The following is a 21,461-nucleotide window of genomic DNA, read 5'->3' as shown; positions in this document are numbered from 1 at the left end:
CCCCTTGGTTATAAATGCTAATGCCCTAGGTGTTTAGAAGGTCACTATAAGTTTTTTTTATTTAAACATATTAGGTTGGCCTCTTTCTGCAGCACAAACCATGCTCAAATGAGTTGCTCTGGATCTACAGGTGCTCAGGACATTATTGAAATTGCTTTCAGCACATGTTTATATAAGCAGAGGATGTTCTGTAAGTGAAAGGGGTGCATGTGGGGTGCAACTCAGTGGCAGAACGCATGCTTAGCATGAGAGCCCTGGGTTCGATCCTCAGCACCACAAAAAAAATAAATAAAAATTTTAAAAAAGCAATACATGCATGCATCCTCACCATGAAAGTTTTAGCTACATCGTCCAGGGACCCTTTGTCCACATCTGCTCCCAGAGCAGGATCAGTTTGCTGTGGGTCAGTCCTTCCTGACCTTCCTACAGCATCAGTTTGTGACTCAGACATCAGCCAAGTGTCACTTGAACCAACTGATGGCACTCAGCTTCGTCACTGACATTGCCTGGCGACTTAATCTACCTGGACTGTGGGCAGTACCAAAGCTCAAATCCATCCTCAGGGGACAAACAGGGAACAGGAAGACTTGCCGGATTTTGTTTTAAAGACCTCTAGGCTCTGAAGGCAATCCCCAAAGTGCTCCGAGCAGAGGTGACATCAGTAGCTCTCGAAGCTGCTTGCGCTGCCTTGGGCATACCTGGCATTGACAAGTCACCTGCCTCTGTCCGTGAGCCTCTGCTGGACGAGGGTGCTGGCCCGGCATTCTCGCCCATTTCCATCTACCAGCGTGGCCTCCCGTTCCTCAAACTCCAGGAGACCTCAATTTGAATGATCTCTCTCCTAACAGCTCGACCAGGGGACGCCCTGGCTCAGTCACAGAGAGAAGTGCAGTGGCTGGCAGTCAGGATCTGGTGCCGGGAGCTTCCAGTCAGGTGCCAAGCTGCCTGGGCCAGCCCCTGGCACTCGGATGGAGAAGGGTCACTGAACGTCCACGGCAGTACGTCTGGGCTTAAGGTGCAGCGGGAGCCTGTTTCCCTCACCTGGCGGACGCCTGAGGCGCTCTTCTTTAGTCGAGGACACCAGAAGCAGGGCTATGACCGCTGTGTCACTAAGTGGAGCCTCGGTTCACTTTCATTAACCTTACTGAAAGGTAAGTTGATCATTTTGTCAATTCTCTTCTGAAGTCCAAAGCAGGTGGAAATGAGAAGAGGCAGGCACACCTCAGTCACAGCAGGACCCCAGGGCGTGGCCTAGCAGCTTCCCACACACCCTGGAGCGTCTGCTGGGGGAGGAGCAGGGAGGGGCGTGGACTAGGCCGAGAAGGCACCCCCACATCCAGGGTACCTGGGGACGTCCCCCCACTGCGGGGGCTGAGCCCAACGTGGCAGCGCCTTCACCCTTCTCAGACAGAACTGCCCCCTCGGGCCACCCTGCTCCCAAGACCCACAGAGGCTGCAGCTGGCAGGCGGAGTTGCAGAGTCCAGAGGTGACGGACTGTGGGGCAGCAGGAGACCATGTCAGGCCAGGAGCAGGACACTCTGTGTCCTGTGGACCCAATACACATGTGTGCACCCCTACACTAGGACAAGTGGCTTTCCCTTCCACAAGAATGTTCTCACCCAGGTTTCTGGAAACCAGTGGCCTTCTCTGTCTACTTTTGCTTTTACCCTTGTGGCAGAGGCCGAGTGTCACTGGATATTTTCTTAAAAACACAGCGATCGCCTTGCAATCCAGTTACTGACAGGACACTCCCAATTCTGAGGATCCACAGAGAGCAACGGGGCTGCTGCCACAGGCAAGCCTGGGCCCCTCTTCTGGATGACAGCCTTGCCAGGTAGCCCAGTACGCTGCAGAGAAGACGTGGATTCTGATCTTTATGTGGCATCTCCCTAAAAGTTGCATCAGTTTTGCAGAATGCTCCGCAGGGCAAACTGCACACGCTGGCCACGCTCCAGACCACCTCTGCAACTTCTGCTGGGGTGGTCTGTGGCTGCCACCTGCCCCTACCAGGGCACTTTGGACCTGAGGAACACAACTTTCTACACCAACAGAGGTAAGAACCACAAAGTCTTGGTCCTCCTGTCCAACAGCCAGGGGGAAAAAAGACATGGCCTCCTCCCTCCTGTTTGGCCTGTGTCTCCTGCAGACCTGAGACTGGCCTGGTCCTCTTGCCCCTGGAGCTGCTGGAGAATGGTCCCCTCGGGGAGGCCAGGCATCTGGACTTGCACATCTGATTTAATCTGGTAATGAAGAAATGCCAGACATGATTCAAACTGCTGGTTTTATATGTAGAAAATGGCTGAATATCCATAATGGCATGTGGTCACATTCAGTGAAAGTCCCCGCCCTTCTGTGGGTCCTCAGGGGACATCCAGCCACTTCTGCACACCCGCTGTCTGCTCGCCCTGCCTGGGTGGGTTCAGCTGGACCTGCTGGGCTGGGCTGCCGTGGGAGAGGGCTGTAGGAGAGGCCGTGGCGACCTGGGCAGACGCCTCTCAGGCCCGAGTGCTTCCCTCGCACTCAGCAACCTCGGAGAGTGAGAAGGAGCCTCGGCCTAGGCGGCCTCACGGCGCTGAAGCCACACAGGCAGGCCCTGAGACACAGGCAGGCTGGGGACCGACATCACAGACGCCCGCTGCGGTCAGCCTCGTGGAGGTTTTCACTTTTCTTGTGATTTAATTTAAGTTCAGGTTGCTAGTTTTCATTTTCACCCAGAAATGGCTGCTTCCACCAAATTCAGGGCCAGGACCAACCCATCTGCAGGCTTCCCAGAACACACATGTCTGAGAGACACTGGGGATGGCCTCAGGGGACACGGATGCCCTCTGTGTTCATTCCTCTTGCTCACATGGACACAGACGGCAGTGAAGGGACCAGGGCAGGAGGTGCCCACTGAGGGAGCAGCAGCTGGCGGCATTGGGGAGCAGGCGCCTGCTCCATCACTACAGCCTTGGAGCTGTGCTGTGCTGGGCGCCCCTACCTACAGGAAGGGCCACAGAGAGCCACTGACTCTCCCCAAGAACCAAGGACTGTCAGGGCCACAGATCTATTTCATCAACCTGGGTCTGGCTTTTCCTGTTGGTCAAAATGGAAAGCCCTTTCACGAGAGGAGGGGTGATGAGGTTTCTGCAACCAGTTTTAAACAATATGGTTTTTACCTGTGTGCTCACTGCACCTTGGTGGGCCAGAGGCCCCGGGGCAGGAGGCAATGATGCACAGGTGGAGAGGCTGCACCCTCACGCTGCCCACTAGCAGGGCCTGGAGCCACCTGCCCTGCTGGGCTCTTGGGGAGGAAAGGCTGGGACCTAGGAGCTCCCTGATGGGAGGGGCCGGAGCAGCTCCCAGGTGGTCCTCACCAGCCACCTGCCCAAGGGCGCAGACCTGCACTCCCGAGGGGCAGCCTGGGGGCCCACACACGCGTGATGGGTAGGAGCAGAGGCTGCCCTGCCCTGCTGGCACTGTCCATCCATGCCTCTGCCCTGCTCCTGCTGGCTTCTGCAGGGAGGACGGCCCACACAAGCCATCACCCCGGGGTGCCAAGAGAGACCCAACCAGGCCTGGGCACCAGGGTAGAGAAGGCAACAGGTGTCAGGCCAGTCCCCAAACACTTCTTGACCCACAGCCCACCCCATAAGCTCAAGTGGCCGGCAGCATTCCCAGCGTCCCCTAGTAGGGTCAAGGCAATGGTGAGCAGGACTCCGCCGGGGCGGTGGGCAGGGAGACGGCACCGATCCTTCCTTTCTTGCCTCCAGGCTCTGGTGGGTGGCCGTGAGTGCCTGGACCAACAGAGGCAGGCGGCAATCATTCCCAAGGCAGAGTCCCAGCCCAGCCCTCCACTCGTGCGCCGTCCTGTTAGCAGGGTGTCCCAGGCAAGAGGGCACTTGGCACTGTCACTCAGGGTCCCTGTGTTGGGCTGCCCTGTCCACTGCAGGATGCTTAGACCTTCCCTGTAGAACCACAGTCCCTGTGGTGACAACACAGCCTAGCATCGCTGTCCAATGTCCCCAGGGAGGTAAAACCACTCCCAGTTGAGAATCACTAGTGTGAACGAACCAACTGCTGTCTGATACTAGAGGAAGGGAGCAGGCCACTTTAAAAAGGAACCAGGGAGAACTAGGCAGTTAGGGGACAGGAGGCCAGGACAGGAAGTCACACCTCCTCTGGGAGGACCCTCAGTGGACAGAAGGCGGGTCTGCTCCTCCCTAGTCGGCCCTCTTCCCTTGGTGGAACCCTAAGCTAGGCCGACAGTCCTAGCCAGGTCGGGAGCTGAGGTCAGGACCCAGGCGCTCTGGTGGCGGCTGAAATGCACCTGAGTTTATAAAGCGCTAGGCAGAGTCCCCTGCTGCACTCGAGGAGGGCTGCACCCCCCTCCGGGTCACTCAGAAAGGAAAGAGAACCGGGCTCCGGAACCAAAGGCCACGCTGTGCGGGCGGCCTCTGCGCGGGCCCCCCTGCACCCAGAACCCCTCTAGGGCACAGCCTCCAGGTGCCTGCGAACACGAGGAAGCTGCATGAGGAAGGGCACGGGGGACACGATTCGCCAGCCAGTGACGGCCTTCACTGGCCACTCAGTGTACAGCCTGGAAGGCCCTAAAAGTCACCGGATTGCCTTTCCAGTTTCCAGAGAGGGAGGCCCTGCTGAGCGGCCAGCCATGCCCCTGCCCATGGCCCGCCTGCCACAGCTTCCCAGGGCCCCGGGCGAGGGCCTCAGGGGAACAGCACCAGATGAAACGAAAACCCCTCAAGTGAAAACACCTGGAGTTTCGCTTTCCTGCCTTGGAAAAACTGGCTTCCTGCTGTGCCTCTGCTGGTCAGCGTGAGGGACAGCAGGAGCACGGCCACCGCCTGGCTGATGTTCACAGCCCTGTGGGGACCAGACTGACGGGACGGCCAGCTCCTGGGAACCACCATGGCGTGAGATCACAACCACACAGGGCCAGAGGGGCTGGCGGGTGAGGCTGGGGAGCAGCAGAGGCGAAGGGGGCACAGGCGAGGACAGGATGCAGGGAGGCAGCAGGGGCAGGGCTTCAGGGACGAATGTGCCTCTGCCTGTCTCTGCCCATCCAGTGGCCATGCAGGGGGGAGGCTGAACCCAGCACACCCACCTCTTCCCTCTGCCAGTCCTGGGCGGCAAGGCACAGCAGCACACTACCTCCACCCACAGGCTCGGCCAAGGCCATGGGCTCTGTGGCCCCAGTGAAGCATGGCTCTGCCGCCCCAAGGGGCCCTAGGGACCCTGGGCCAGCTGCCACTCCATACAACCCATGGGACAGCTATACCCTCCACACCCACGGCAGACTCCCTAAGTCACAGTGAGAGGCGGTTAGCATGCAGCCCTTGTCCTGCAAAAGCAGTCATAAGAGGTCCCTCTCCTGCCTTCCAGAGGACAGCAGACGCTGAGTACCCCAGGGACACTGCCCATGCACCCAGGGGGACCTCACACTCCTATAAGTTCTCCATCCCCAAGCTTTCTGCAGAGAGCCTTCGGGATCACAACTGAAACAGGCTCAGAAGGGAAAGTTCCAGGGCATCTGGTCTCCCAGATTTGACCACAAAGCAGGTTGGCTGGACGCTAGCTTTACCAGGGTAGGAAGGTTTTCAGGGCAAGAAACCTCCAATCAGGGCTCGAACACTAATTAAAGCCCAGCTCACCCGGCTGCTTGTGAGCGACATACGCCCCTCGCCTGAGCCAGCGCCTACTCCTCACCGCCCCCACCTGGGTCCTCCGCTGACCCAAACCCAAGCACCACTGGCACGTCCAGGGACATATGAGTGCACAGGTCATCACTGGACCAAGCCTCCAGGGCCAAGCTTAAGAGCACATTTCTACATAACGAACGCCAAATCTAACGCCGTGGAGTGAAGCCAGACAAGCAGCTCCCCCAGAGTCCCAGCACATGCAGGGTTCAAAACCTGGCTGGGCTAGTCTGTGCCGGCAGACGGTGCCCAGGTGGTGGGCAGCCCAGGAGGGACCAGAGTGGGTGTCTGGGGCTGTCCTGTCTCTTTGTGAACTGGGTGCTGAATGCTTAGAATGCACGCGTTTTCCCTACATCCTCAACTTCCCCAAATCGCAGTGGCTGATGCAAAAGGCTGACCCGCCTGACTACTGGAGCCCAAGAAGGCACCAGGGCACCCTGGGGTGGCCCGGGCCACACTCACCGGCTGCAACCCGTCCTCCTGCCTCCTGCTCTGGCTCGGGCGGTTGATGAAGGACCGTGTGGAGACTTTGTAGTGATTCAGCAGGCAGACGATGACCACAACCATCACTGTGACCACCACCACGATGATGATGATCTGGGCGAATTCCAGCTCCGCTGCAGGAGAAGAGGACAGCAAGTGAGCCACTGCCCTGGAAGGGGGACCGGCCAGGAGGCGGGGGCTCCGCGTGACCACAGCAGACAGAAGCCACAACCTCACTTGAAGAAAAAGAGGACTGAGCTCAGTGACCCAGCTGGCGTGTGACTGGGCTGGAGGTCACACCAGGGGTGGGGGGACGCGGGAGCCTGCGCTCCAGCTACACCCAAGGCCAGGTGCTGGCCTGCTGCCCAAGACCACCTGCAGACTGTGCTTTCCTGGTCCTGCAGGATGCCCTGCCCTTGGAGCTCTCCCCAAGGGCCCATGCTGCTGCAGAACACAGCTCCCAGACTTCGTCTTGGCAGCCTCATGAAAGGCCCTTAAGAAAATTGTCCTGCTGGCTCCAGAGCCCTGGTGATGCCCGCCCCTGGCTGTGGGAGAGTTCAAAGTCAGCCCCGAGGACTCAGACGCAGGCTGCTGCACGGCCACCCCTTGGCTGGGCAGTCACCTGAACACCTACCTCCAGGCTCCAGTCACCGACACCTCCTTCCTGCCAGGTGATACCCTCCTCCTCCCTCCCCAGTGCGGCCTCTCTAGAAAGCGTGGGTCCCTCTTGGAGCTTCTGGGAGCACACTGCAGAGGGGTCACAGGAAGGGGAGAGAGGCTGCTGGGAGGGCAGCTCCCGCGGCCTCACAGGCTCTGCCTTTGCAAGCGACTTGCACACGCCTCTCCTGGGCTTCAGCTTGCAGGCACATACTGGAGTGGTCAGGTCACCTCCCGTTTCCAGCCCGGCCAGTGCAACTTTATAAATGCCACTAATGCTGGCAGCACGCACAGCACAGCCCCACAGTGACGGAGTGATGGCACGTCACGCTGGCAGCCAGGTAGGGGCTCCTAAGCCTGGGTCAGTAGGAAGAAAGCAAGTCAGGGGTCAAGGGCAGCCCTAGAATCCAGATGTGCTGCTTTCTGGCCTCCAGCTCCTGGCTCTGCCCAGGGTTCCCTGAAGGGATGAGTCACTGCAGAGGAGGGTTGGGGGATGGTGAGGAGAGGACATGCAACTTTGATAGAAGGTGGCACGTGCGGCTCCAGGGAGGGTGGAGATGTTGTCCCAGGACGGTTTTCCCTCATTCTCCACGGGAGACTGGTTTCTGGGTCCCCTTCCAGGGCACCCAAATCTCCCAATGATCAGGTCCCTTGTATGAAAAGCAGTATTTGCATATCACATGCACATCCTTCCCTACACTTTGTCATCTTGATTAGTCATGATACTAATACAATGTAAATGCCATATAAATACTTGTTGCACTATATTGCTTAGGGAGTAATGTCAAGGAAAAAAGTCTGCACATGCTCAGCACAAACACTTGTTTTCAATCACTCTCCACCTGTGGTTGGTCCCATCACAGACATGGAGCTCCAGGTTTTGAAGGGCCATTTGTACTTCCTTAATCTCACAGCACACGCACGTGGTGCACACACACACACACATACACGTGCACACGTGCATGCACACTCTCTGGTCGGAGCCAGTGGGGAGGAGTTATCTCCCAGTGTGGCTGCGTGCTTGGGACGACACAGGAAGGAGGCTGGTAGTGCTTCTCTCCCAATCTCTGCAGCGAGGTGCATCTGCTGTGCAGACCCTGGGAACAAAGTCAGGGCTGGGAGGAGCCTGGGGCCCTGCCCTTTGGCACTGTCCTCCCTCCACTCCTTGAGCCCCACTTGATGCAGGGACAGAGATATCCAAGCGTGCCTGCTTCATCGGGCTGCAGTAAGCCCAACTCCGGGGCCTCTACGAGAGGGGGAAGTCGCTGCGGTGCACCCTGGAGAAGGGCTGAGTGCTGAGGGAGCCGACTGTAGAGGCACTGCGTGGGGAGCGGCTGGGGCCTGGGCGACAGGCCAGGTGCACCCTGGCTGGCAGTAAAAGGCCAGAGGGAATGTGGCTCTTTCCAGTGGACTGGGATGACTCGAGGAGACGCAGGAAGCAATGCCCAGAGTGGCCTGGAGACTGGCAGCCAGCAAGGCCCAGGGCCCGGCTCCTTGCCCGCGGAGGACCTGCCATTGCTCTGGACAACCCCCGAGGCCAGGATGGCAGCCTCCAGGGGCCTGGGGCACAGATGAGCCCCAGAGCCTGGCTCCGTGATATTTCCTATGGGGGAAGAAGCTCCCAAATTTATGTTCCCTTAAAGGCCCAGGGTTTATTAGGAATTTTCATGGTGGGGGCCTTCTGGAAAAGCCCGAAGCTGGCTGCAGACAGCAGGGCTCGAGACGGCTACAGCTGGGGCCCACATGTAGGGGGACCCCGCCGCGGGCTGTGGGAGCTAAGATGTGCCTGCTGGCCTAGAAACACCGTCTCCATGACTCCCTGGCTCTGCACATGCCTTCCCACGGCTGGGACGCCCGGCTGGACCCTGTGTCTCTCAGGACCCCACTCCCTGCTCCCGATGACTCCCCAGCGGCCGGGTGCACCCCTTCACCACTTCACTGCAAGGAGCAGCTGAGTGTTTCTGTCTGCTGCTTGCGAATCAAGGATAACGAGCTCCTGTTATTTACTCTGTACTCTTGGTGTCTGGCACCTAGTGGCGCCTAGAGGCGCCTGGCAGGTAGTTAAGTGGCTCTGCAGTAAGGTGGACTGATGAGTGACCGGAGCACACCTGGGTCCAGAGGAGCTGTCCCCACAAGGATAGCCACTGCTGATGACAGAGACTACGCTGGCTGCCCATGACGATGGGGCACCTGCCAGAGCCCCACCAACCTGCAGGTGACGGCGCTGGCGATGCGCGGGTTAGGGTGCTCTCGCTGACCAGGCCAGCGCCAGCAGGCACAGGGCAGACGGAATCCTAAGCCACGCCTGGCGTGACCAGCTCCCATCTGACAGGTGAGCAGCAGAAGATTCACCAGTTGCCTTTCAGGTTAAAGCCCGCCCCGTTTACAGTGTTCCCGTAAGACAGCGTCACTGCTCTGTGCACATGGACAGTGGGGAACACGGGTGAGCAAGGGGTCAACGCTGCACTGGAGGACGACTTTCTAGGCATCTTGAACTCAGAAAGCTACACAGAGCAGATCACCAGCTACGTTCCCTGAACTCTACAGGCATTCTTGTCCAATTGTGCTTCAACTGAAAAGAATTCTTTGTACAAAAGTAAGGAGAACGTCTTGCGGATTCCAACAATATGGAGTATACACTACTGAGTGAGGCTCGCCCTGTCCACAGTGCTGGGACGGACTGGGCTCACACCGACCAGGCTGGCACCCTCTGCTGACCACGCCCCAGCCCAGGGCTGCTGCTTTTTAACCGGCGGAATCACTGTGTGCAAAGATACTGCTGTGCTTTTCCACTTAAGCCATCATAGACACCTCTAAATAAGAGCACAGGTAAATCAACCTTGTTCTTAAAGGAAGACATCTATTGCCGAACACAGATCCACGCGACTTACATTCTCCAACTGGCTGCTGTTTAGGAGTCTGCTGTTTTTCCTTGTTATTCTGATCAAAAGATGTGTGTGTGCGTGCGTGTCTAGGCATACATGTGAGTGACGGTACACATTTGCCAATATGCCCACAGAAAGATTCCTAATAATTGGAATTTCACCGGCACAGGGGTGTAATCCCACAATTTGGGAGGCCAGGGCAGGAGGATTGCAAGTTTGAAGCCAGTCTCAGGAACTTAGAGACACCCTTTCTCAAAATAAAAATCAAAAGGGCTGGGGATGTAGATCAGTGGTAGAGCACCCCTAGGTTCGATCCCCAGTGCCACCACTAAAGAAGGAAGAAAGGAATTTCATGTTAAGAGCACGATCGTGTTTCATCCTGTGGCTCCTGTCAGCCTCCATACGCAAAGGCGACGCTGGCTGGGGTTCTTGCAGGAAGAGGGCAGTTCCTGTGCCTCCTCATCAGTCCAGTCCTGTCCTTTTAATTTAGACCAATTTGACAGGCGAAAATATAGATCTTGTTTTAATTTGAATTTCCCCAATTTCTGGTCATTTCGGATCTTTTCCTATGGTTACGGTAATTTGTATTTTCCTTTCTCATAATCATATTAGCTCACATTAGTTAACCTGTAATTTTCTCATTTATTTCTCACGTATTTATAAGAAATGTTACATACTATGCCCACAAAGCTCTACTACGTATATGGCAAATGTTTTCTCCCACTTACTATGCTATGCGTTTCTCTGTACACGATATCAATTTTCAGGACATCAAATACTGTCTGTCTTTTTCCTTTACAGCTTCTAAGCTTCCTGTTTGACTAGAGAGTCATCCTCAATATTCTAAAAACATATTCTCTTCTAAGACTTTTGTAGTCTGTATTTTTATATTTAAATCTTTATGTACTCTGAGTTTTATTCTTCTTTTGGTTGAAGACGGCTCAGAACATTCCGTATGTCGGGAAGACATGCATCTTCTTCTCTAATACACTATTTAAAACTTCAAGCAAGAGTAGAAAGACCTCAGTTGCGTGAAACAGGTCAGAATCACTCTCTTTACAGACATCCGCCCACCAGTCTTCCTTTCAGAGTGGACTGCTCCTTCTTAGGTTAACAGTCCCCAACTTTCTCATCTGCCGGTCACACTGGTGGGATGGGCCCGGCGGGCTGAGAGGCTGCATATGTGCCCTGGCCCTGGGGCTTCACGCACCAGGATGCCACAGCAGCTGCGCGCGAGGCACATAGGGTGCTCGGCAGTCTTGAGCTCAGGCTCGACTGGGCTTGGGCCAGGCCACAGGTGGACTCAGAGGCTGTGGAAGCAGGGGTAAGTTCCCCAGGGGTCCACGCACCCCAGCGAGTGGCCCAGCTGGAATCCTGGAGTCTTCTGATGGAGTCTGTGCTGCCCCAGCCCTCGGCCAGGCGTGAGAGGCCGCTCTTCCCACAGGCCAGCAAGGCCCAGGATGCCTGGTGCCCAGGGCCACCGTCCTAACAACTGAGGGCAGCAGTTGCAGCTGAGTGGCGCTCCTCAAACCATCCTGCTGATGGCAGACTGGCCCCTCCCTGACCCCCTTCAGGCCCAGGAAGGGTGTGCGGGACCCCCACACCTGTCTTCCCGCTCACTCCACATTCTAAGAGCTGCAGGGGTGTGACGGGGTGGCGGGGAGTGTGCCAGGCGACAGGGAGAGGGGAAGACGCGGGCGGGTCTGGTTTTGGTTCTGAGGGCGGGCCAGGGAGGGAGGCAATGGACAGGGTGAATTCTGGAAGAACTGTTACCACAGAAAGATTTTTTTTTTCTTAGCCGCAGAAATAGGAGCATTCTGAGAAAATAACAGGATGCTTTGGGATTTCCAAAATTTTGTGTGCCTGGTGTGGATTCTGAACACAACCCACCGGTCAGTTTTCCTTGCCTTCAACAGCTATTAGTGTCAACAGAAGAACGTCACAAAACAGGCCATGCCAGGCTCAAGTCAAGTTCTCACACCCCGCCGTCCCCTTGTGGGGTCAGAGTTCACAGTGCCACGAGGGATGAGTCACTGCCATTCAAACACAGAAACTGCACGTCAAATCTGGCCGAAAGCTTACAGGAAGTCACCATGGCACCTTATTTTATTACTGTAAAACGGTGATGGTGACGGCGGTGATGATGGCAGCCCTGTTCTTAGAGAAACATCTCCAGGAAACCCCAAGCTGCAGAGGGGAGCAATACAGGAAGAGAGGGCGTCGCGGGAGTCTGCACGCCTGTCCCCAGCTCAGTGAGGAGCCCATCTGCATCATACTCCAGGCATGAGCGTCTCTACTATTTTTACAGGAGTCCGGGGCAGGGTGGTTGTACCACCTCGGATCCCAATATAGCACCCGCTTTACTGTGGGGTGGCTGGCGCCACCTGCCACCCGGTCCTCCCCCGCTGAGACAGCGTTCTCTGTGGAAATCCCCCTTTCTAAACGCTTCCTTGTCCTGGGCCCCAGATGTGTTCTGTGCCCCCAGGGGAGTCTGTACCCTCCAGTGCCCTTCCTTTCACCAGGCCAAGCAAACACCTTTGCAGCATCTGGAAAAGTTGTGACACGGAACATGGTTATGTCACGGGTGGGGCTGGCCACTGGCCACTGGTTCCCCTCCCAGGATTCCCACAGCAGCCCCCTGCCGCCAGAGCCAGGATCATCCCCTGGGAGGACAGAGGCCGTGGCTGCATCTGGCCCTCGGGGAGCCCCGCTCCACCAGCTCTCCCGCCCCCGCGCTCAGGCCTCGCAGCTGACCCACCGGCATTTGGCTGGTCTGCTCTGCTTCCTGCGCAGTGATCTTCTGTCTGCATTTCCTTCCTGTCTGTCCTGCTCGGCAGAGACGGGTGTGGTGATAAGATGACAGCCTTGGGGGTGTCTTACTCTTTATTTATGGCTCTATGACACTTTTAAAGTGCTGAATGTTCCTAAAGGCTGGTAAATTCTTTCCAAAATCCTACAGAGCCCAGGCGGCGGGGTGTCAGGAAGACGGGTGGGGGCAGGAGCTGGACTCGGCTTGGGCTGTAATTGCCTCGAGTTTGTGAACTCTTCACAAAAATGCGCTTGGAGATTTCAGTGGTTGAATGAAAATTCACACTCACGAAACACCAGAGTCGAGGGGGCGTGCAGCCTGCGTGAGGAGGATGCCCTCACGGCGGCAAGGCCAGGGGACTGGGCAGCGAGGCAGCATCTCCTCTCCTGAGCTGCGTTTCCCGAGGTGGACAGGTCACCCCCGTTTATCTTACAACCAATAGGACAAAGAAAGCCCGGAGCCGGAGCCTCAGAAATACCCGGGCTGGTGCCCCCTGTTGGCTGCCTCCTCCTCACAGGCTCTTCTGCACCCCGGTGGTGGGCCCGCCACCCTGGCGCGGCTCCCACACACCCTCGAACCCACGGCGCCACTGACGACCTCGGTAGTGCCCGTTTCCGGTCTTCCTCCCCCACAGAGTGGACCCTGGGACCATCTCTTGCTCATCCATAGTGTCCTGGCACAAGGTTGGTGTGGGCGATTTGGGAATGGACAAAGAAACCCTTAGAGAGGAGGGGCCTGGATTGCCAGGCTCGCTGGCACAGAACCGCATCCCGCCAATGCTCACGATGGGCTTCGGTGTTGTGGGCGCTTGGCCCCAGGTGTTCATACTTTGCACCGATTGCCGATATTGCTACTCAGGAAGTGTGAACTGCTACTGGGAACGGGGGCTGGTGGTTGCTGTACGTTACCTGCGTATATTCCTATTTATATGCCTGTATTTACACAAGACAGTCTGCATGGTGATGAAGTGAGAGGTCGCACAGGACCTGTGGGTCTCCACAGCAGCAGGTGTGCAGCCCGACACCCAACTCCAGTCCCACAGGTGCCCCTGCTGGCCCTGGCGGCTCGAAGCAGTCAGCAGGAAGCAGGGATCCCTAGGATGGGCTCTGTCCATCCAGGTGGCGAAGCGTCTAAGGCCCAAGCATCCGTCCAATACAATGGCCCTTCACCACGCACCGCAGAATCTAGAGTTTCCTGATCTCTTTAAAAGAAGTTTACCTAAATATGTTCCAATCAAAAATGACTGACAGGATTTTCTGGGGAAAAAAAAAAAAAAAAAAAACAGCAGAGGAGTAAGAGCAATTACAAACCTTTTAAAAGTCTATCCTCCTGCTGTGCTATAAATGGAAAAAAATACATCCCTAAAACCATGGTTCCCCTATAGGATTCATTTAAAATCCACCCTCGCCCCACCTCCACGATATTAATTTAGCAAAGTATCAGAAGGATACAGCTGCACGTGTCGCAGTCTTCTTCAGAGAGCCGTGACTTGGGGTGCTCCCTCCCCACAGTCTGTCTGTCTGTCACCCTGAGTCACACTTCTGCCGTTGCTACCTGGCTGACCTGAGAGACTATCCAATGAACCCATCACATCCTGAGAGAGAGAGACATCTTTTCTTTAAATGCTGTTTCCAAAAACTCAGTGGGGGGGAAAAAAGTGCCCATCGATGAGTAAGAGAATTTCCAGGGGAGGTTTCAGTCTCAGGGACGGATGGAGAATTCGAAAAACACACACAACTCCCAAACAACAAACCTGCGTAATTATGCACAACACCTCCACCAGGAACAAGCTCACTGCAGCCTCCCAAAAAGACGAGAAAGCCCGAAGTCCATCTTCCCAAGAGAGTCCCACCCTGGCAGGTTCTGAGGGGACCGACCGCTGGGAAGCAGAGACCAGCTCCTCAGGAGCCTCTGCCCTCCGCCACTCGGTCCTCAGACCCAGCTTCAGGAGAAGCCACCGCAGAGCCACAGAGCATGCATCACCCAGAGCTGGTCTTGGCAAATGTACCTTTTTTAAAGAACAGGTCTTTAAACTGAGACTCCTTCAGTGTGCTGTTGTTCAGGTGGTCACTGGACATAATCAGGTCCTCTGCAAAGGGGGTCCGAGTGTGGCACAGCCCCCCAAGTTCAAAGCATCCCTCAGCGTCAGGCAATCTCCTCTCCAGGCAGCTCAGAGCTACAGTTATAGCCGGGTGGGGTGTGGGAGAGTGGGTGTGTGTGCTTGTCTCTCTCACTCTATCAGCGGGGCCCAGCCCAGGTGCTAGACTCCAGTGCTGTGGCTGCGACCGCAGACGGTGGCTACCAATTATCAACTGCCATCAACAGAAATCAGGAGCTCCGTGCAGGAAGCCGGCAGTGTCACCGCGCCGAGAACAAGTCCAGGGCTCCCGCGTGGGGACCCGGCGTTGTTTACGGCACCATGGATTCACTGCCTTCCTCGGGCTCAGCCTCACACCCAGACGTGCCGCTCCCCCTTCTACCGAGGTCGAGAGCCTTTTCACAGGCAGAAGGGGGACCCGCGAACCTCACAGCCTGCTTCCTTCAGCTCTGCGGGGCGCTCCCAGAGGGTGAGGGCGCTTACCAGGCGAGGCAGCACTCCGGCCGCAGGACGGCAGCCTGGCCGCCCGCCCGCGGTGGCTCCAGCCCCCAGGGCTCTCCCGCCGGAGCGCCGCGGTGGCCCGTGTCCTCCGCCTCTCCCCGAGTCTGGCTGAGCTCTGCAGCTCTCCAGGCCACCGCGACTGGCCTGTCCTCCCACAGCAGGAAGCAGCCTCCCCCTCCTCCCGTCCCTCCCTCGGTGTGTAGTGCGGACAGAACCGAGCACAGGGGAGTCGCTGGGTCCGGCGCGGGGCTCGCTCTGCAGGCTGCTCCACGCGGCCAGAAGCCAGAGCGCTGGGGCCACGGGAAGGGCATTCCCAGCGGGGCTCCCCAGCTCCCTCAGGCCAGCGCAGATGCACCCAGGTCTGCACGGGGGGCTGCACGGGGGTGCAGCACGCCTCCGGGCATCCTGTGCCTAGGCTGCACGACTGTCGCAGTTTTGGGGGGAAAATCACCAGCAGCCAAAGGGTGGGGGGCAGTGTGCCACCTAAGACTGCAAATAACCCCGCCACGCTCTGCCGAGCCCAGAATAGCCTCTGTTTTTCCTTATTTAGGGCAAATAGGAATGACACGTGGGCCACGACAATAGTGTTGGCGGTAGGAGGGGTTGTCAAAGCAGAACCAAACTCCCTTGGTTACTACCAGCACTAGAAACGAGGACAGCTACGTCAGCAGCCGCCCCTGCTGCTGCCTGGACGCGTCACCAGGGCATGACAGCACTGGCCGGCATTGATGTCACCACCGGGTCCTCAGGTGGCCAGAAGACATCACTGTCTCTGTCCTAATAACTGGGGGCAGGGCGGGAAAGGGACTGAAGAGTCACCAAAGAGACTTTCCAGAGGGTTCATGTGGTTAAAAGAAACAGGATGCCGGGCACATGGTGTCTGCCCCAATCCCAGAAGCTCAGGAAGCCAAGGCAGGAGGATTGGGAGTTCAAGGGCAGCCTCAGCAAGTTAGTGTGGCCCTAAGCAACTCGGTGAGACCATGTTTCTTTTTTTGGGGGGGTGCAGGGGGTACTGGGGATTGAAGTCAGGGGCACTCCACCTCTGAGCCACATCCCCAGTCCTTTCTATATCTTATTTAGAGACAGGCTTTCACTGAGTTGTTTACGGCCTCCCTAAGTGGCTGAGGCTGGCTTTGACCTTGCAATCCTCCTGCCTCAGCCTCCTGAACTATTGGGATTACAGGTGTGCACCTCTGCGCCCAGTGACACCTTATCTCAAAATAAGAAATTACAAGAGCTGGGGATGTGGCCCAGTGGTTTCAGCGCCCTTGGGGTTCAATCCTTGGTACCAAAAGAGAAAGAAAAGAAACAGGAGAATTTCAGTAAGAACAACACAACACTAGTTGAATACAGTTGCACAGGTCACTCAAACCAATGCAGCTTTTCTTGAGCAACTTCTAGATTAAACATGTAGCCCCACCCTGCATGATACTTTGTCCTGCTGTGTTCTCAGTCACACAGCTGGGTGAACAAGGAGGGGTTTGGGAGGCAGCTGGACGGCCACAGAAGGCTCCTCAGAACAGCTGCCTGTGCTTCAAGCAGGGTCTCCCGAGTCGCAGACACTCCTGTGCCCTGATGCCCAGGGGGTCCCGGTTGGCTGGGACGGCGCCTTCTGGCCCAGGCGTCAGAGGGGTGCTCAGATGGCACAACAAACACAAACACCTAGTCTCTCATGCTCTCTCCTGTGTCCTTGGCTAGGGACACATCTGCACTTTAGATGGACAGCAGGACCCGCTCTGGGGTTGGTATTGCTTACGACAACGGCACCGTGCATTTGAAAGATCCACAGGTTTCCCACTGCGATGACTGCGCCTCTTGTCCGGGTGGCCCAGCACGGAGCGTTTCGGTCACGGAGTCAATCTAATCGGCCAATCTAATTCGTTCTGTGTGATGCTTTCACTGCTTGATATGTTTAAACGTTTGGCTCTGTGGATGAAAGTTTAAACTGCTGCGCAAACCCTGTCCCCCACCTCCCCAGCGGCTGCCTTGTGACCCGTGGTGGCCCTGCACACTTGCTGTGCACAATGTCCACAGACACCCCCGGCCTGGCTCAAGTCTTGGGGTGTACACCACGCTGCCTGGCCGACCTGACAAGCTGCCCCCTGCTGTGCACACCCAGAGGTGGGCTCATTCTCCAGGGGGTGCTCTTGATCTCCGACCTCCTCCCTTTCTGAGCACCACCTGGGGAGGATGCTTCAAGGAAGAAGGTGCAGGGGTTCAGGCCCCAACACACACACACACACAGCCTCGCTCTGGCTGGCCACGACACTGTGAGAACCTGTCAGGATGAACTGACAGGTGCCGGTATTTCTTTTCCCTCAATTCAGAGAACACAGAAGCATGCCCAGCTCAGGAGTGTGGGGGACACTTTAAATTGCATCTTTAAAACGAGCGAGCACCCTGGCGGGCTGACCAACTTCACTACCGTGAGTCCTTGCGAGGTTCACCATGTCGCAGAGCATTATGAGGCTCCCCTGTATACAACAGAGGCCTGGAAAAGGGTGCAGGCGGGGTCCCTGAGACGGGCGCTTGCTGGCAGCAGAGAGCCTCTGCTTCATGAGCTCACTGAGTGACACTGCCTGGAAGGGCCTCTGGGTCGTTAATCCACCTGACAAATATTTACTAAGCATTTACAGCCCTCGGGAGGAAACACCCTGGACCGTCGGTGCCGTTCTACAGACCAGCCTTTCTGTGGGGCTGAACTGGTCCTCGGTTCCATCTGTAGCTCATTGTTTATTTAAGGGACCCAACAGGCTTGAAGAACTGGCTTCCAGCCAGGATGGAGGCAGGACCAGCTGAGGCAGCTGCAGCATGGTGCTCGGAATGGCCACAGGAGGCAGCACAGGACAGCCCAGCGCTGGGGACCGCCAGTCCAGGGTTCTAAGGCAAAACAGCAGGGCGGCTCTGCTCACCCAGTTTGGAAAAGAAAGTCTCTGGACGGCAAAGGGGTGCTCTGCTAGACCTGCCGCTTTCTCTTCCTGATAACCCAGGAAGCGTGCGGCTGGCCCAACCCTGCTTCCTTCAGCCTGGGCTCTGGGTCCCGCCTGTTCCCTCCCTCACTCTGCGCCCAGCCCTCAACGTGGCCACACCCCACACAGGACGTTCTCATAGACGAGGATCATTTGAAGAGTTAGACACCTTCAACGGCTGTGCAGCAGAAAGCCGGCCTTCACAGGCCTTTCCGGAGGTTACCGCCATGTTCCAGGAACTTGCAAGCACCATGACTTTGATCTGCACACCAACCCACAGGGCACGTTGCCTTGTTCTTGCCTTAGAGATGAGGCGACTGAGGCACTGAGGATAAGTGTCTTGTCCAAGTCAAGCAGTGGCAAAAGCGGGCGGGAGTTGGCTCTGGACTGTCCGACTGGGTAGCTCCCACCTGCCCATCACCTTCTTGGATGGGCAGTGAACTTCAACCCAGCCAACAACCAACCATGTGAAGCCCCTGAACCTAACTGAAGGATGCCAGTGGATCGAAGAGGACTTACTCTGATTTTTTTTTTTTTTTTTTAAGCCTGGCACCCGATTTCTCTGGGTGATACAGGGATGCGTAAAGTTGTGGATGGTGATCAGTGTCCCCATCCCCACCGGGCCACGTGGCTCCCGAAGCCACATTATGAGTCTCCAAGGTCTGTTAATGCAACTCTTGTTGCGAATCGATGGCTCTGTCCTCCACACGTTCCTGGTCTTTGAGGTTTATGGCTATGTCATAAAATTTTGCTCTGAGATGAAATTTTCCACATAAAAAGTAAGCTCTGGAATTTGGCCTTTAGAAAACAAAAACAGGACGTTTTAAGCCAGTTTGTTATGCTCGAAGTCATGAATGAGGACTTGAAAAGAACACAAACTTTGTGTTCCCACAGACTCCAAGCAGCAAGAGTTTGACATTTGTGGACATTAGCCTATAGCATGGAATGATTTAGTAATGTATCCTTAGTGTTTTAAAAATCGCAGCACAGAGAAGCCTTTATGCAGAGACCGAAATGCTTCACAGGTGCTCCCAACCAGCCCGGCTCAGTGGAAACGCTAGCAAATTCAAAAGCGTGCGACTCTATGGACCCAGCAAGCCAACAAGGTGGACTAACGGGTTATTAAAGAGCCTTAAAGTAACTTCCTAATCTGCAGTGGTATTCCCCGTATAAACTGGTTTTAGAGTCGACCTTACACATTATCTATGCCATGATGCATTTGGCATTTTTTTTCTTCTAAAGGGGAAAAAAATAATTACATGTTATTCTGCTTATGGTTACAGGTTTTCATGGTGGCCAAGCTGCTCCCACCAAGTGGATTACACACCTTTGAAAAGCACAGTTACTCTCCCAAACCTCAGAGGAGTGCGGAGGGCAGCAAGACATTTCAGAGTGGCTAAATTCAGGGGCCACTTGGACAAGAGTCTGGGTTCCAGCCCTGCCACCTAACTTGACCTGAGCTGGGAACGCTTTCCTAGCTGTGAAATGGGACTGAGCATGTCTACACCACAGAGCTTGGGAGAATGAAGAGGGCGTTCAACCCTCGTACTCAGAGTGCGGCCCAGGAGCATCGGCGTGCCAGAGTGTCCCACCCAGACTCCTGAGCCAGAGCCCGTGCGTTCAGGAGATCCCAGGTGGGCTCCCGTGCCCATCACAGTTTCAGAAGCGCGGGTTCCAGACTCCTGGCCTGGACCAGATGAGGAAGCCTGGGACGTGGAGAAGCTGTGACTTGTCCACACCACGGTGGGGAAATGGGCAGAATCCAGCCCTCCGGCTCCTGGTGAGCGCTGTTCAGCCATGCACAGGGTGGGTGTGCGCATGCAGGCACCACGATGATGCTCCCTCCTGGGCTAAGGGCAGAACCAGGTGCCATGGGGCAGGTGTGCCCCACGGTCCTCCCACCTGTGCTGATGGGTGTTCCCCACCCACCAGCCCCTTTAGGAAAAGCCGTGGTCAACGGGCGTTACCAGGGCCCACAAGGAGAGCAAAGCCAACTGGCTCGTGCTAACAGAGACCTGGTCTGGATGCAACTTCTAGGATGTTTGGCACTCTTCATTCAGAATTCCCAAGGTCCCTAAGGACTTCTGGACAGCATATGTCGAGAGAGCTTTCCAGGGTTGCCCTTCGCGAAACTCAAGAGTCAGGAGCAGACACTTCTTCACAGGCAGAAACGAAGGTGTCCTGCTCCACTCCTAGGAACCGGGTCTTGCTCTCTGCATGTCCCCCGCCCCTGCCTCCTTGCTCCCTGTGAGAGCCACGGGCCCGGAGAGTACAGCTTTGGCACTGGAGAGTTCTGGAAACGGCTTTCCACATCAGATGCATGGCAGCTGCTGGCACTGCCCACAAGGCTTCCCTACCTTTGTGAAACCGAGCATCATCAAGAGGAGGGCCCTTTAAAGGGGCAGAAGAAAACTCTACCCCCACCCCTGCATGCTTCAGGTGAAACACACACACATTCTATACGAACATGAAACACACTGAATAGTTTAAAATTTTCAAATAATTGGTGTGGCTGTTCAGAAAATTTTTGTTTTTGCTTTTCAAACATATTCCATGTCTCAATTTCATTCAGACACTGGAAGACTCAACCCCTTCATCCTCTTTCTGGGTAGGTCACGGTGCGGCTCTAGATGATTCTAACTCAGGTCCTAGGTATTGCTATTCTAGTTGTTAGTCCTTACGCCCAGAGAAACTTGGATGGCCCCAGGGGCAATGGCGCACACCTCTAATCCTAGTGGCTCAGGAGACCGAGACAGGAGGATCACAAGTTCAAGGCCAGCCTCAGCAACTCAGTGAGATCCTGTCTCAAAACAAGGGCTGGGGACGGGGACCAGTGGTCAAGCACCACAGGGTTCAATCCCCTATATCAACAAAACAAAAACCCAGGCTTGCTTCTTGAGGGCGGACACCCCGCTCAGCAGCACTGCTGCCCAGGCAAGGCTGGCGCATTCTCGGATGCGGGTGGCACCTGCAGGCATGCGGTAACAGAAGGAGCAGGTTGGCGCTAGGTCGCGGGGCTGCGTGGCCCCCACTCTCGCAGCTGCTGGGGCCCGGGCGCTCAGCCGTCACCCGTGTTCCTGAACCCTCTGAACACAGAGGTGAGCCCCTGCGGTCATCTCTGGAGCTCCTCCTTGTCCCACTGACAAGTTCCAGAATGTGTCCAGCACGTGCCCAAGACACCCTTTAGCTTGGGCCAGAGAATGGATTTCTTCTAAAATTGAGACAAATCAGGGCTGTTCAGAGTTCCCGTGACTGCTTGGGAGCACGTGCTCAGGCGAACATGGAGAACTGTGGGCCCCAGGCCCGGTGAACCCAAGTCATGCCCTCGGCAGCTCTGTGACCAAACCGTTCTCGCCTGTGGG

The 21,461-nt window shown here is 56.2% G+C and overlaps 1 protein-coding gene across 15 annotated transcripts in view; it reads right to left on the bottom strand.

Moving 5' to 3' along the window:
• LDLRAD4 (low density lipoprotein receptor class A domain containing 4) overlaps positions 1-21,461 on the bottom strand; it is a 363,714-nt gene that overhangs the window by 17,946 nt on the left and 324,307 nt on the right. For 12 of the 15 annotated variants that reach the window (XM_079108897.1, XM_079108898.1, XM_079108900.1 and 9 more), the window contains one exon: positions 6,160-6,314. In XM_079108897.1, the coding sequence (XP_078965023.1) occupies positions 6,160-6,314 (155 nt within the window). Of the gene's footprint in view, positions 1-6,159; positions 6,315-14,539; positions 15,028-15,112; positions 15,435-21,461 lie in introns of those variants that run through there. The other 3 variants (XM_079108901.1, XM_079108902.1, XM_079108899.1) reach the window with 3 other exon arrangements.

The sequence above is a fragment of the Sciurus vulgaris genome, assembly GCF_902686455.1.
Source record: "Sciurus vulgaris genome assembly, chromosome: 13".
NCBI classification, from domain to species: Eukaryota; Metazoa; Chordata; class Mammalia; order Rodentia; family Sciuridae; genus Sciurus; species Sciurus vulgaris.
Note: the sequence above shows the minus strand (reverse complement) of the source record. Positions and strands in the feature narration are given on the sequence as shown.